This window comes from Salmo trutta, chromosome 4, assembly GCF_901001165.1.
Source record: "Salmo trutta chromosome 4, fSalTru1.1, whole genome shotgun sequence".
NCBI classification, from domain to species: Eukaryota; Metazoa; Chordata; class Actinopteri; order Salmoniformes; family Salmonidae; genus Salmo; species Salmo trutta.
In genome coordinates, this window is record NC_042960.1 from 54,976,175 (window position 1) to 54,992,254 (window position 16,080).

General features: G+C 42.0%; 1 protein-coding gene across 2 annotated transcripts; it reads right to left on the bottom strand.

Annotated features, from left to right (window-relative positions):
- Window positions 1-387: 387 nt before the first annotated feature.
- Window positions 388-5,313, bottom strand: LOC115192643 (spindlin-Z). Of its 2 annotated transcripts, none has more exons than XM_029751396.1 (5): window positions 5,216-5,313; window positions 4,465-4,503; window positions 3,989-4,242; window positions 3,546-3,779; window positions 388-3,243 (listed from the first exon to the last, which is right to left on the bottom strand). In XM_029751396.1, exons 2-5 carry the CDS (start codon window positions 4,482-4,484, stop codon window positions 3,038-3,040), a joined length of 714 nt encoding a protein of 237 aa, XP_029607256.1. In that variant the 5' UTR covers window positions 4,485-4,503; window positions 5,216-5,313; the 3' UTR covers window positions 388-3,037. The 2 variants fall into 2 exon arrangements, with proteins under 2 accessions (XP_029607256.1, XP_029607255.1); XM_029751395.1 differs by having other exon boundaries at window positions 4,465-4,506.
- Window positions 5,314-16,080: the final 10,767 nt, after the last annotated feature.

Here is a 16,080-nt window from a genome sequence, read left to right on the forward strand (position 1 = left end):
GATGGAGACTCATTGTCTACGCATCCCTCTAAACCCCGCTCTTCACGGAAAAATAATGCCAAAACTTACAATCGAAAAGACTGGTAGTGAAAGCAAAGAAACGGACATCGAAAGCAAAGATACGAGTTGCGTAACAAAAAGGTAGCACATGCAGGCAAGAGCGTAGGCTAAATGTATTCAATTGGATTGGTTGAAAGTTGAACCGAAAACTATTTTTACATTCGTTTTCAAATAAAAAAAAATATATAATTTGTCATAGAGTTTTGCTCTCGCTTTAAAAATTTTTGCTTAAAAAATGGTCTTATTTTTGTTTACAATTCTATACATTTTGCTTTCAATTGTTTGGTTTTTGATTTCAACATCCATTATTTCACCCGTTCTCTAAAATATGTTTACATTCCCAACTTTATTTTTCATGTTCACATTTTTTTTATATTTTGAAATCAATAATTATAGCGTGAAATTGACCCCATACACTTGTCCCTCAAATATAACGTTACAGAATATTAGCATAGATGTGACATCAGTCAAAACGCCTCAAAACAAGACATGGTATCAAGAACTAGGTAAAACGAGCCACCTACAGATTCCCCACGTGGCAGGTTCTTGTCATTGTTGCTAGCTATCTGACCATCCAGAATCACAACACACTGTCTTCTTCCCCATTGAAGCGTGCGCATCGTTTTCGTGACGTCAGCTAACCCGTCTATAGATAAGCCCTGACAATTAAAACATTTTACAGTCACATTTTCGAGTTAAACATTTTACTAAAATTGGACTGCAAAGACTGCCACAAAATTATCTGCCAGATATATCATATTATACCTCTGCAACTGTCATAACCAATATGCTTGGTTGCATTCAAGTTATGCATGCAAATCTGACAATAAAAGGCTACATTTATACTGGCAGCCCAATTCAGTATTTATTTCTCGCTAATTGGTCTTTTGACCAATCACATCAGATCCTTTCACATATCTTTTTCAGAGCTAATCTGATTGGTCAAAAGACCAATTAGTGAAAAACAAGATCAGAATTGGACTGCCTGTCTAAACACAGCCTAAGTACAATGACCCTTATGCACCATGGACCAATGTACTGTGTAAAGAGATAGACTGGATACCCTGGAGTGGTGAGTAGGACAGGAGACTGTAAATCTGAATTCTCCTAACCAGTCCATTGGAGTTTTGGGCTTCCAGGGATTACATTATGGAGTGTAGCTCCCAAGTCTTTAAAATAAGATTAAAAAGTGAAAACTTGTATTTTTCCTCTCAAAGGACCAGGCCTAAGGATTTTTTGGAAGCTGTCTTTGCTGCATTTCTCTAAATGAGATTTCTAGATGGGTTTTAAAGCTGGTGTTTCAATGGGATATTTACAATATAACGGGAGTAATCCCAACAGCATACATTTACAACACAATCTAAAGTTACAGATTAAATACTGTTTGCCGTGTTATAAATGTTTTATTTTCTCCATGCGTTTTACCATTATGGTTTACCATTGCTACAATATACCACTTGTTGTTGTTGGTCATGGATGTTATATTGGGGGAAATTATTGGATACTGCATTAACTGCCAACATTGCACATATTCTCTAATACAAACCGACAATAGCAACAACCTCGTCACGCAGTCTTTGACACATTTGTTTCTTTCGAGCATTTTTTACTTTTACTAATACTGACCAAATAGTGGCTTTAACATTAAACATAATAAAATTGTGAGAGGTTAGCAAACATATAGAGTATGGCAACATGATCAGCCTGAAGGCACTTTATGATGCTTGTTTATTTTCTATTGAAGATCAGAATGTAGTGTAAAGCCCTGCCTCTATTCTACTCCTCAAGCTAATCATACTGTCTGATGATGTTTTGAACATGTCAGGTATTGTTAGGGTGAGGAGTTTTCCTGATCTGGACAACTCATCAGGTTGTGTGGTCAAGAAAAACTCTCGGCCCTAACTTTATGAAATCCTGTATTCCTTGTTTCTAACAAGTCTTGATTCAGCATTATGAGTGTTATTTGAGGCAGTTCAAAATAGTGTTTGAACCATCACCACACAGCAGTGCTTCTCAACTCCAGTCGTCCAATAACCCCAACAGCAAAGATTTTTGTTGTAGCCCTGGACAAGCACACAGATTCCAATGGTTAACTAATCATCAAGCCCTCAATGAGTTGAATCAGGTGAGTTTGTCCCGGGCCAACAACAAAATGGTGTGCTGTTGGGGGTACTCAAGGACTGGAGTTGGGAAACACTGCTATACACTACTCCTAGGCCAGTGCAACCCAGTGCTATGAATCCAATGAAAGCACTGTGGGTTTATCAAGGAATGATTGTCTATGAACTGACTGACACAAATCAAACAAAGTTAGTTGCCTATTAATAAAGACAACAAAAAAATGTAATGATGCTTTCAGGGGCATCACAGCTTACTGCATTTCACTTTCAAAGCTAACACTTCACTGAACAAAACCGCTCAAACTAGTCTCTACAAAGAATCACTTATACATCATGCTCGCTGTTTGGTCATTCAAGGAACAAATATGAATGGCTACTGGGGGCAGCTTTTAGTTTTATAATATATAATTCAGTTCTGCTTTGAATTAAGCATCAAGATGTGAGAAACAATTGAAATGTGGTCGTTCTTGCACTATACTGTAAGTCTGTCATAGGGCAAGGTGCACTCCTGGACTGTCCAAGATGTGAGTCTGTCATAGGGCAAGGTGCACTCCTGGACTGTCCAAGATGTGAGTCTACGGTGGAGCACAACCACAAAATGGGGTAACCAAAGAAGTGGGGAGGGTAAAAAGGTCCTTCCAAGTGTACACGTTCCCACCCTCCTCCTAGTGGCCTACAATAGCATTGCTACAGTTCTGCTGTGCATATCATAGAACTAGATTGAATGTGGACTAATAGATTGCACTTCCTGAATGACAAAGCATAACTGTTAAACCCTCCAGGGCCTTTAGAGAGTTCGAGAGATAGAGAGAGGAGGATAAGTGAAAAGTAAGCGATGGAGTGAGTAAAGAAGTGTCCTATGTGGTCTTGACCAGGTCGTAGACATGGATGTGAAAGTCATCGTCGTATTTGATGTAGTATACAGAGGGCTTGGCAGGGACTTGGTAGATCACTAGGCCTGTTCGCTTCACACCTTTGTCAGTAACATACTCCACCTGCTTACCCACAAGACTCTCAGTCTCCTCGCCTGGCTTTCGGTCGGCCGGAAGCAAGTGCTTATTTTCTAGAGGGAAAAACAATGAATAATGTCAATGCTAGGGGTCTGTTCTTGAAATCTGCTTAGGGGAATTATCAAAATATGTTATGCTTATAAGTATTCATAGATAAATATTTGTCCTTTCTACAAGAACAAACACAGCAAATACTGTAAAGTAACCCTCCTAAATCCACTATCTTATAATTGGTGTGTAAAGAATAAACAAGTTGTTCTCTGTAATCAGCCTCTCTCCAGTTCTCTGTAGGGGGAAGTATCTGAACACTCTGCTGCAGGTGGAGATGATACTGAAGCTGAGAAATGGTCAATACCTGCTTCAGGTAAGATCCTGAGATCTCCCTCGGCATAATCGTCCCACAGCTGGTACATGTATAGCACTGGGTCCTTCTCATAGGTGATGTAATACCAGTTAGTCATGATGGGAGCCCTGGAGAGGACCATGCCTCGCCACTCATTCTTCTCTCCATCCTCCTTCTCAAAAAGGTGCTCCACCGCTTTGCCTACCAAATCCTCTGCCCCGTGAGGAACCTTGATCTTGTTGTTGACTGAGGAAGCAGATAAGTGTCGTCAAGGAAGAGACCAATATCGCATAACCACTGTGTCCCTGCTGTCTGATCATGCAGTAGCAGATATACAATAAGAACACGTCATAACCTGTGCAAACCAAATTATGCAGTTTTTGTATTACTCAGAGCAGAGGATATGAAGCCTGATCTAAAAAAGGAGTCAAACCCATCATATTCACAACACTCACCAAGTTTCTCTGTGAGGACCTGTAGATTAGACACCCTTTCGTCCTTGAATAGCTCGATGCCGTAGACGCAGTCAAACCCGTCGTACTTGACCATGAATAGTGAGGGGTTGACACTGAGACGGTCCAGGACGGTGCCTTTCCATTTGCTCTGGTTGCCCTTCTCCCTCCAGTTGTGTTGTATTCTCACTCCTAGGAGACTGTTGGGGTCAGGGGTCATCACTGTGGTGTCACTCAGCTCCCCGCTACTCCGCTTTCTGGGGACACAATTTATGTATGTCATAGTTGGATATGCAAACTCATAGGATAATTTCACAAGGAAGTGGGACATATTTGACATGTTATTATGAGTTAAACAATTCATATTTGCTCATAAGTGAAGCCTAGTGTAGCTTACCCTGACAGTCTGGAAAGAGGAAAATCCCAAAGTGTGCATGTCATGATAACATATTTACAGAAAACAACATGTTTACACATACCTGCCCCTTTTCTTGGACATACCTCCAAAACTTCAAATACTGCTGAGGGAAGAAACAGATAGAAATGTTCAGAGATTGGGAGAAAAACAGCCATTTTCAGAAAGATAATGCTAATCTTAGAAAGAGACTGAGCTGTTATGTGTACAGTAGTGGTTGAGACAGACAACCAGAGCAGCCAATGGCTTAGCATGTCTGAATAACTTCCTGGTTATTTCCTTGTATGCATTGCATCCATGGAGGTCACTGCAACCAATGCAGAACAAAACTGCCGCAGTTATACATCTTTACCCCACATTTCATAATCTATAATAATTCATGTAACTAACTATTTGAAGATACACAACCGGGATCAGGAAAAACAAACTCATAGACTGCAAGTTGGCTATGACAGATCAAGAGAAGTGCTATTCAACTTCAAGAAAAATACGTCAGGCAACACCACTGTATCCCACATGCATAAATGACAGGAGTGTAGCCAATTTAAATTCGCCACAACGATTGTATCACAAATGTAACATCGTCAATGTTACTATGTGACCCAGTGCTAGCCTATCGCACACACTGCTGATGAGACATGGAAAATGCGCGCCACAAGCACTGTTTGATCGTAATAGGTTATCAATATTTATTGTATTGATGTCAACTCCACGATATGCTGTTGTTCGGCGCACAAGAAAATGTAAATCTGTGTTAATGTCCCCGATAAATAATCAATAACACAATGGATTCTCTCCCATAAATATCATATTACCTGTACACGAATTTCATGCCAAAACGACTAAATTCTTCCAACAGAGAAACGCACACTACCGTCAATGCAAACCTTGCGAAACCTATTGGAAATGGGAGGATACTTCCGTGGGAAAAAAATAACTACAGCCCCCATAGAACCTCGAGGAGCGATGTCCGTTGATAGATAGGTGAAAGTCAGCGCAATGAACAATGGGAATTGTTGTCATTGTGGTGATGACCGCAGGTTTCGTTCAGGGTCGTTCTACGAAAATGGTGACTTTTTGACCAGACAACTATATATATTCTTTTTTTTTTTTCAGGGTCGTTCTACGAAAATTGTGACTTTTTGACCAGACAACAATATTTGTGTTGATTCATAATGTAAAGAGGTTAACTATTACCTGACTATACGTTTTGGTAAATATATATATTTTACCACAACTTATAGTCAGGTAATAGTTAACCCCTTTACATTATGAATCAACATAAATTACATCTTAATGTATTTTTATATTTTTACTACATTAAATACAAATACAAATGCTTGTGCTGCCTTTCTGTCACTGGTGTTACTGTTACCTATATTTGATAACAATTATTTAACATAACAATGGCTAACTGAACATCAAATCAAATGTTATTGTACCTATGTGTCTGGCTAGACTGTAAACTCTTCTTCCAGGCTCACATTAAGCATCTCCAATCCAAAGTTAAATCTAGAATCGGCTTCCTATTTCACCCATGCTGCCAAAGATACCCTCGTAAAACTGACTATCCTACCGATCCTTGACTTCGGCAATGTCATTTACAAAATAGCCTCCAACACTCTACTCAATAAATTGGATGCAGTCTATCACAGTGCCATCCATTTTGTCACTAAAGCTCCATATACTACCCACCACTCGACCTGTATGCTTTCGTTGGCTGGTTCTCCCTACATATTCGTCGCCAAACCCACTGGCTCCAGGTCATCTATAAGTCTTTGCTAGGTAAAGCTCTGCCTTATCTCAGCACGCGCTCCAGCAGGTATATTTCACTGGTCATCCCCAAAGCCAATTCCCCCTTTGGCCGCCTTTCCTTCTAGTTCTCTGCTGCCAATGACTGGAACGAACTGCAAAAATCACTGGAGACATATCTGCTCACTAACTTTAAGCATCAGATGTCAGAGCAGCTAACCAATCGCTGCAGCTGTACACCTGTACACCCATCTGTAAATAGCCCATCCAACCAACTACCTACCTCATACCCATATGTGTTTTTGTTTTTCTGCTCTTTTGCACACCAGTATTTCTACTTGCACATCCTCATCTGCACATATATAACTCCAGTGTAAATTGATAAATTGTAATAACTTCGCCACTATTGGCCTATTTATTGCCTTACCTCATTACTTCATTTGCACACACTGTATACAGATTTTTCTATTGTGTTATTGACTGTATGTTTGTTTATCCCATGTGTAACTCTGTGATGTTGTTTTTGTCGCACTGCTTTGTTTTATCTTGGCCAGGTCATAGTTGTAAATGAGAACATATTTTCAACTGGCCTACCTGGTTAAATAAAGGTGAAATATATATTTTTTTAATTAGTCACATGCACCGAATACAAAAGGTGTAGGTAGACCTTACAGTGAAATGCTTACTTACGAGCCTCTAACCGACAGAGCAGTTTAAGAAATATGGATAAGAATAAGAGATAAAAGTAACAAGTAATTAAAGAGGAGCAGTAAAAAAAATAAGAATATATAGAGGGGGGTGCCGGTACAGATACTAATTTGCGGGGCACCGGTTAGTTGAGGTAAGTGATCAAAGTGATCCATTTTTCATTTGGAAGAGTCAGCTTTTTAAACCAACATGGCTCAGTTTAAATTGTACATGTATGTAGAGTTAATTAATTAAAGTGACAATGCATAGATGACAACAGAGAGTGGCAGTGGTGAGGGGAGGAGGGGGCAATGCGAATAGCCTGGATAGCCATTTGACTAGATGTTCAGGAGTCTTATGGCTTGGCGGTAGAAGCTGTTTAGAAGCCTCTTGGATTTAGACTTGGCTCCGGTACCACTTGCCGTGTGGTAGCAGAGAGAACAGTCTATGACTAGGGTGGCTGGAGTCTTTGAGGTCTTGGATAGCAGGAAGCTTGGCCCCAGTGATGTACTGGGCCGTTCGCATTACCCTCTGTCGTGCCTTGCGGTCAGAGGCCGAGCAGTTGCCATACCAGGCAGTGATGCAACCAGTCAGGATGCTCTCGATGGTGCAGCTGTAGAACCGTTTTGAGGATCTGAGGACCCGTGCCAAATCTTTCCAGTCTCCTGAGTGGGAATAGGTTTTGTCGTGCCCGCTTCACGACTGTCATGGTGTGCTTGGACCATGTTAGTTGGTTGGTGATGTGGACACCAACGAACTTAAAGCTCTCAACCTGCTCCACTGCAGCCCCGACGATGAGAATGGGGGCGTGCTCGGTCCTCTTTTTCCTGTAGTCCACAATGATTTCCTTTGTCTTAATCCCGTTGAGGGAGAGGTTGTTGACCTGGCACCACACGGCCAGGTCTCTGACCTCCTCCCTGTAGGCTGGCTCTTTGTTGTCTGTGTTCAGGTCTACCACTGTTGTGTCACCGGAAATTTGAATGATGGTGTTGGAGTCGTGCCTGCTTGAAGCCACTTTCTACCACTCTAACTTCCAAGCATCTGCCTCTAACCCTAGGAAGCTCTTTGCCACCTTCTCCTCCCTCCTGAATCCTCCTTCCCCCCCCCCTCTCTGCGGATGACTTCGTCAACCGTTTTGAAAAGAAGGTCGACAACATCCGATCCTCGTTTGTTAAGTCAAACGACACCGCTGGTCCTGCTCACACTGCCCTACCCTGTGCTTTGACCTCTTTCTCCCCTCTCTCTCCAGATGAAATCTCTCGTCTCGTGACGGCCGGCCGCCCAACAACCTGCCCACTTGACCCTATCCCCTCCTCTCTTCTCCAGACCATTTCCGGAGACCTTCTCCCCTACCTCACCTCGCTCATCAACTCATCCTTGACCGCTGGCTACGTCCCTTCCGTCTTCAAGAGAGCGAGAGTTGCACCCCTTCTGAAAAAACCTACACTCGATCCCTCCGATATCAACAACTACAGACCAGTATTCCTTCTTTCTTTTCTCTCCAAAACTCTTGAACGTGCCGTCCTCGGCCAGCTCTCCTGCTATCTCTCTCAGAATGACCTTCTTGATCCTAATCAGTCAGGTTTCAAGACTGGGCATTCAACTGAGACTGCTCTTCTCTGTGTCACGGAGGCTCTCCGCACTGCTAAAGCTAACTCTCTCTCCTCTGCTCTCATCCTTCTAGACCTATCTGCTGCCTTTGATACCGTGAACCATCAGATCCTCCTCTCCACCCTCTCCGAGCTGGGCATCTCTGGCGCGGCCCACGTTTGGATTGCGTCCTACCTGACAGGTCGCTCCTACCAGGTGGCGTGGCGAGAATCTGTCTCCGCACCACGTGCTCTCACCACTGGTGTCCCCCAGGGCTCTGTTCTAGGCCCTCTCCTATTCTCACTATACACCAAGTCACTTGGCTCGGTCATATCCTCACATGGTCTCTCCTATCATTGCTACGCAGACGACACACAATTAATCTTCTCCTTTCCCCCTTCTGATAACCAGGTGGCGAATCGCATCTCTGCATGTCTGGCAGATATATCAGTGTGGATGACGGCTCCCTTGTGTCCTCCTCCAAGAGTGCTAAGAACCTTGGCGTGACCCTGGACAACACCCTGTTGTTCTCCACTAACATCAAGGCGGTGACCCGATCCTGTAGGTTCATGCTCTACAACATTCGCAGAGTACGACCCTGCCTCACACAGGAAGCGGCGCAGGTCCTAGTCCAGGCACTTGTCATCTCCCGTCTGGATTACTGCAACTCGCTGTTGGCTGGGCTCCCTGCCTGTGCCATTAAACCCCTACAACTCATCCAGAACGCCGCAGCCCGTCTGGTGTTCAACCTTCCCAAGTTCTCCCACGTCACCCCGCTCCTCCGCTCTCTCCACTGGCTTCCAGTTGAAGCTCGCATCCGCTACAAGTCCATGGTGCTTGCCTACGGAGCTGTGAGGGGAACGGCACCTCCGTACCTTCAGGCTCTGATCAGGCCCTACACCCAAACAAGGGCACTGCGTTCATCCACCTCTGGCCTGCTCGCCTCCCTACCTCTGAGGAAGCACAGTTCCCGCTCAGCCCAGTCAAAACTGTTCGCTGCTCTGGCACCCCAATGGTGGAACAAGCTCCCTCACGACGCCAGGACAGCAGAGTCAATCACCACCTTCCGGAGACACCTGAAACCCCACCTCTTTAAGGAATACCTGGGATAGGATAAAGTAATCCTTCTAACCCCCCCCCCCCCCCAAAAGATTTAGATGCACTATTGTAAAGTGGTTGTTCCACTGGATATCTTAAGGTGAATGCACCAATTTGTAAGTCGCTCTGGATAAGAGCGTCTGCTAAATGACTTAAATGTAAATGTAAATGTAGTCGGAAGTTTACATACACCTAAGCCAAATGCATTTAAACTCAATTTTTCACAATTCCTGGCATTTAATCCAAGTAAAAATTCCCTGTCTTAGCTCAGGTAGGATCAACACTTTATTTTAAAAATGCGAAATGTCCGAATAATTGTAGAGAGAATTATTTATTTCAGCTTTTATTTATTTCATCACATTCCCAGTAGGTCAGAAGTGTACCTACACTCAATTTGTATTTGGTAGCATTGCCTTTATATTGTTTAATTTGGGTCAAACGTTTCGGGTAGCCTTTCACAAGCTTCCCACAATAAGTTGGGTGAATTTTGTCCCCTTCCTCCTGACAGAACTGTTGTAACTGAGTCAGGTTTGTAGGCCTCCTTACTCACACACGTGTTTTCAGTTCTGCCCACAAATTTTCTATAGGATTGAGGTTAGGGCTTTGTGATGGCCACTCCAATACCTTGAGTTTGTTGTCTTTAAGCCATTTTGCCACAACTTTGGGGTCATTGTCGATTTGGAAGACCCATTTGCGACCAAGCTTTAACTTCCTGACTGATGTCTTGAGATGTTGCTTCAATATATCCACATACTTGTCATTTTTTGGGATGCCATCTATTTTGTGAAGTGCACCAGTCCCTCCTGCAGCAAAGCACCCCCACAACATAATGCTGCCACCCCCGTGCTTCACGGTTGGGATGGTGTTCTTCGGCTTGCAAGCTTCACCCTTTTTCCTCCAAACATAACGATGGTCATTATGGCCAAACAGTTCTATTTTTGTATGATTTTGTATGAAAATTACGATCTTTGTCCCCATGTGCAGTTGTAAACCGTAGTCTGGCTTTTTTATGGCGGTTTTGGAGCAGTGGCTTCTTCCTTGCTGAGCGGCCTTTCAGGTTATGTCCATATAGGACTCGTTTTACTGTGGATGTAGATACTTTTGTGAATAAGGGAGAGCCGCCCACTCTAGAAGCTCAGATGCAAAAATGTCATATCCAACGTTTCGACAGCCAAGCTGTCTTCATCAGGGTATCATCACAAACACTGCGAGATGACTCGTTTATATAGTGTCAGAAGACACACAGGTGTCTGTAATCATGGCCAAATGTGGCCTAATATCATTGGTTAACTCTGAAATATAAAAATGGCATACAAAGAACATACAAAAGAACAAATGGATAGCATACGATCATAGATACATTTTAGACTACACAAGCTTACAAACAATTACAATGGCAAAGTCACAAAAATCACAAGAATGGCTTCAGATCAAAGTCTACATTGAGACCGAAGGGAGCAAGGGTCTTTAAATTAAAGATCCAGGCAGCCTTTCGTTTTAATAATAAATTATCAAGGTCACCCCCTCTCCTAGGGAGGGTGACATGTTCGATGCCAATATAACGCAGAGACGAATCGAGTGGTTTGCTTCCATAAAGTGGGCCGCAACTGGGTAAGTCAAGTTTTTGCACCTAATGGTGCTACGATGCTCTGAGATACGTACTTTTAATTCACGCTTTGTTTTACCCACATAATTTTTACCACAAGGACAAGTTATAAGATGCCTTAGTGGAGCACGTAATAACACCTTTGATTGGGATCGATTTCCCTGTTTGTGGGTGTTTGAAGGATCTACATTTATAAGTGCCATTGCATTGAGCACAGCTATTATACTTGTAATTTCCATCCAGTAGGAGCGCAAATAGACGTTGTTCAGGAATATCTTGGGGTGGTAAATCAGAGTGTACCAATTGGTCTCTGAGATTTCTACCCCGCGAGAATACGACCAAGGGAAGGTCCGAAAACACAAGGGAAGGTCCGAAAACACATTACCGAGACTATCATCGGATTTTAGAATGTGCCAATGTTTGAGAACGATTCCCTTAATTTATTCAGAGCGCTTTGAATAGCGGGTAGTTAGAACGCAAGAATGCGTCTTTTTGCGAGGCTGACCTTGAAAAAGGTCATGTCTCATTTTGTTTTGAATTTTCTCAATGGCAATATTAATCTGATAATTTTTGTACCCCCTCTCCTTGAACTTTCTGTGCGTCTCAGCCATATTTCTGTCGAAATCTGGTTGTTTTTTACAAATTCTTTTGATTCGACAGAATTGGCTGTAGGGCAAACTATTTTTCAATGGAAGTGGGTGACAACTATCAGCCCTCAACAAACTGTTACGATCAGTAGGTTTCCTGTAAAGGTCAGTATATAGAACATTATTTTCACACAAGATCAGAAGATCAAGAAAACTGATTTGGCGTGTATCAGATTGCATAGTAAATCTCAAATGTTCAGAACAGGAGTTAAGAAAAGCATGGAATGCCTGGAGCTGTTCTGCATCACCCCTCCATAGAACAAAAATATCATCAATATACCGTTTCCAAATAATGATGTTAGGCAAGAAAACATTTTTGAGAGGGTTGAAAATGGACTGTTTCTCCATGTAACCCACATACAAATTAGCATAGTTAGGAGCCATGGGGGATCCCATAGCAGTACCCTTCGTCTGAATAAAGAAATCATTTAGAAACATGAAATAGTTATGTGTGAGTACTATTTCAGCCAATGTTATAATGCAGGCACTGGAAGGTAGTTCATTAGGGTCACGTTGCAGAAGAAAATGTTCCATGGCTTCAATACCGCCCTCGTGTGGAATATTTGTGTATAACGACTCAACATCAAAAGTAACTAACAAGGTGTTCTTAGGGAGAGGATCAAGAGATTCAATGATAGAGATCATACTGCTGGTGTCCTTTACAAAGGAGGGGAGCTGTTCTGAGATCATACTGCTGGTGTCCTTTACAAAGGAGGGGAGCTGTTCTGAGATCATACTGCTGGTGTCCTTTACAAAGGAGGGGAGCTGTTCTGCGAGTGGTCTAATAAAAAAGTCAACAAAAGTAGATAGAGGGGCCGTTACTGCATCAATGCCCGCTACAATAGGGCGCCCTGGAGGTTTTGTAACATTCTTGTGTAATTTCGGCAAAGTATAAAAAGTGGCAATTTTAGGGTGTTGAATAGCCAGAAAGTCATGTTCTTTGTTGGTTATCTGACCAGAATTTAAATACCCAACTAGGACAGTAAAGATAGTATTCTGAAATTGGGAAGTAGGGTCACTTCTGAGTTTTTGTAAAAGGTGTTGTCAAGCAGCTGTCTATGACACTCATTTACATAAGCTGTCCTATCCATGAGTACAACCGACCCACCCTTATCAGCAGGACGGATAAGGACTGACGTATCGGATTGTAAATCAAGCAAAGCTTGTTTTTCATCCTTAGGTAAATTATGGAAAGATTTGGACTCCTGTTTGTTCTGAAGGAGATGAGCAACATCTTTTTCAACAAGTCTGCAATATGTCTCGATAGAGTGATTGCGATTGGCTGGAGGTATAAAATAACTCTTGCTTCTAAAAGGAGTCGGAGTATGTAGAGGTGAGTAACCTACTGGTTCAATAGAAGTGTCAGGATTAGGGGAGCTAAAGTATTCCCTTACACGGATGTTTCTAAAAAACTTGAACATGTCTACCTTAACATCAAAATCGTTACACTGGGTTGTAGGCACAAAAGATAACCCTTTAAATGTATATATTGAAAGGTTTCTAGACCCTCTAGAGAGGGTCTAGTGTAAGGACAATGACACACAATGTTATCTATATGCCTCTACAGTCTTTTTGAGGGTTTCAAAACAAGTGCCAGGTGAAGTGGTACACCATATGAGAATATAGTGACCCACTGCATCTACTGAAGTGTCCCATTACAACTTAAAGCCACACTTTAGCAAAAGTAGGGGTCTGATGTTGATTTAGGAGTGGTAGCATCCACTGAATAATACATGATCAATTTTCCACTGGGCACAGACATCAGTTCTAGTTCTAATTTTGATTTACATTTGGTTGAGTTGTCAACAAATGTGAATTCAATGTTAAACCAAGAAAAGTGTGCGAGTGAGCTCAGAAACATTTAGAAATAACTGTTTTGAAGTTATGTCTTGGTAAAAGCCCATACCCACTGGCGGACTAAGCATTAGGCAGAAGTGGCAATTGCTTCAGGCCTCACATCATCAAAGGGCCTTTCTAGCTGGGCATAAATTATTATTGTACATTTTTTATCATGTTTAAATAATTTATCCCCCACATGCTCCACTCGAGGCGTAAAAAAATAAAAAGACCCATCAAAATCTGTCTGTTTAAGCTAGAGATATGTTTTTTGCATGGGCTGCGTCTCAATCCATCACATCTGCCCATCGATTTCTGCCTTCCGCATCTGCAGTGGAAGGTTGCAGAGCTACAGCAGTGTTTGTCAGAACAGAAGACAACCCTGAAAATCGGTCTTCTCACGAAAACATCTGTAGCATCGAACGGTTTGGCTACACACTAATATGACCCATCTTTGGAAAGACCCCCACAAGTGTCACGGGACACCTCTGAAGGTAACCCGGAAACTGGCCAAAAAATGTATGAAAGCAAATAGGGCATTTCCACAAAAGGTATAAGGGTAATTCCACTGTAAAAAAAAATAAATATATATCTATATATTCTGAGCTTTCTTATCTCTCAGATAGACAACAGACACTTCAAAACATACTTCCTTTTGATTACATTTTTGACTAGCAGTTTTTCCATGTTATTCAATGTGTTTCTATGGGCTAATAGCAGTTTTTCCATGTATGTTTCATCAAATAAATGTTTTTTATTTTTTTATCAGTGGTCCTAAAATTCGAAATCATATAGCTAAATGATCCTTGGTATGACCATCGTTAAACAATTCCATATGTTAGCTTAGAAATCCCAACCCGGGCTCTTAGACTCAAGGGGATATAATACACATTTATTTAGTAAAAAGACAAGTGTTGCTAATAATACTGCCATCGTTGTCCAGGCAGAGGACAAATACAGTATGTGTAGCCCATGGACAGTATCTGATGCTGTATGGAAAAAAATAGTATGGGGGCCTCTACTTGGGGCCTCCAAATCACTAAATCTGCTCCTGCCCATACTTCCTGGTGGACACCTGATTCTAAAAGATAATCAAAGATGGATGCCACATGTCGGTCAGAAGTCAGTGATATAGGGAAACTGATTGACAATTACATTGGTAGAAGTTTGTATGCCTTTTTACCTCTTTTCACAGATGGATCCAAGGACCCAGATAGTGGACACACAGGAGCAGGCGTTTACATGAAGGCTAATGAACTGTTGTCCCCAAGTGGGTGGAGGACGTACAACCTGTTAGAATCATAGTATGCACAGATTCTCTGTCCGTATTGAATAGTTTATCATCTGGTAAATCTAATAGGAGTGACCTACTATTGGAGGTATTAGAGCTTTGAAACATGATATATTGATGTTAATGTTCCACTTGGTAGAGGTGAGGCCAAATGTAAGATCAGAGCCATTTTGATAGATGAGTGGCAGAAGAGATGGTACTCTGAGCACAACGGCTGGCATTTATATGCCCTCCAAACAAAGGCCGGTGGACCAAGATTCTAAGGTCAGATTAGGAAGAAAGATGTGGTATTTTCTCGATTGCGTTTAGGACATTGTACATTGAACTTCTCATTACATCTGGTTGGCCAGCATGTGAATGGTTTGTGTCTGAATGTGTATGGTCAATGAAATGGTGGAGCATGGGTTGTTATATTGTTCTAAGTATGCTGAAGAGAGGGAAAGATTGAAGTGTGGGGTCATTGAGGTTGGACAGGGTTGGGAGGTTTGGAAGGGATTTTGGGGATGGGCGAGGGTCTATTAGAAGTTATTAGGGCTCTTTTTTTATTTTCTCAGAAGTACTGCGTTAGGTAGGAGGATTTAGAAATGTGGAACTGATGTTGTAAAACGTGATTGACCACCCACTTCAGCACAGTAGGTGGAGGCATGCACCTTTAACATTTGTTTGCAGACTGCCATTATATCATAGAAGAAAAAGAAGATGCCACGTCTCAGACAGCCGTACTTTGTAATGAATGATGGTCACCAGTTGAAGTATCCTGTGGTAATGAATGATAGTCACCAGTTGAAGTATCCTGTGGTAATGAATGATAGTCACCAGTTGAAGTATCCTGTGGAAATGAATGATAGTCACCAGTTGAAGTATCCTGTGGTAATGAATGATAGTCACCAGTTGAAGTATCCTGTGGTAATGAATGATAGTCACCAGTTGAAGTATCCTGTGGTAATGAATGATAGTCACCAGTTGAAGTATCCTGGGGCAATTCATTTCTGGGGGATTTTCAATTCCCCCTTTTTTGTTTAAGCTGGGCTGAAGCACGTTTGGGTATACTTTTTAATCATTAGGCTACATTATGCTTTGAGACAGGCAAAAACACTGCAATGATTAATCAATCAAGCACACCAATCAATGACATAGTCTGACAACGTGCAGTATCTGACACTGAGTCCTCTC

Excerpts from the sequence above, each read along its gene's own strand:
- LOC115192643 (XM_029751396.1), bottom strand. The coding sequence starts at position 4,484 with ATGTCCAAGAAAAGGGGCAG. Across the intron at positions 3,780-3,988 it reads GGTCCTCACAGAGAAACTTG|TCAACAACAAGATCAAGGTT; the intron begins GTGAGTGTTGTG and ends CTGCTTCCTCAG. Across the intron at positions 3,244-3,545 it reads CAGGATCTTACCTGAAGCAG|AAAATAAGCACTTGCTTCCG; the intron begins GTATTGACCATT and ends TTTTCCCTCTAG.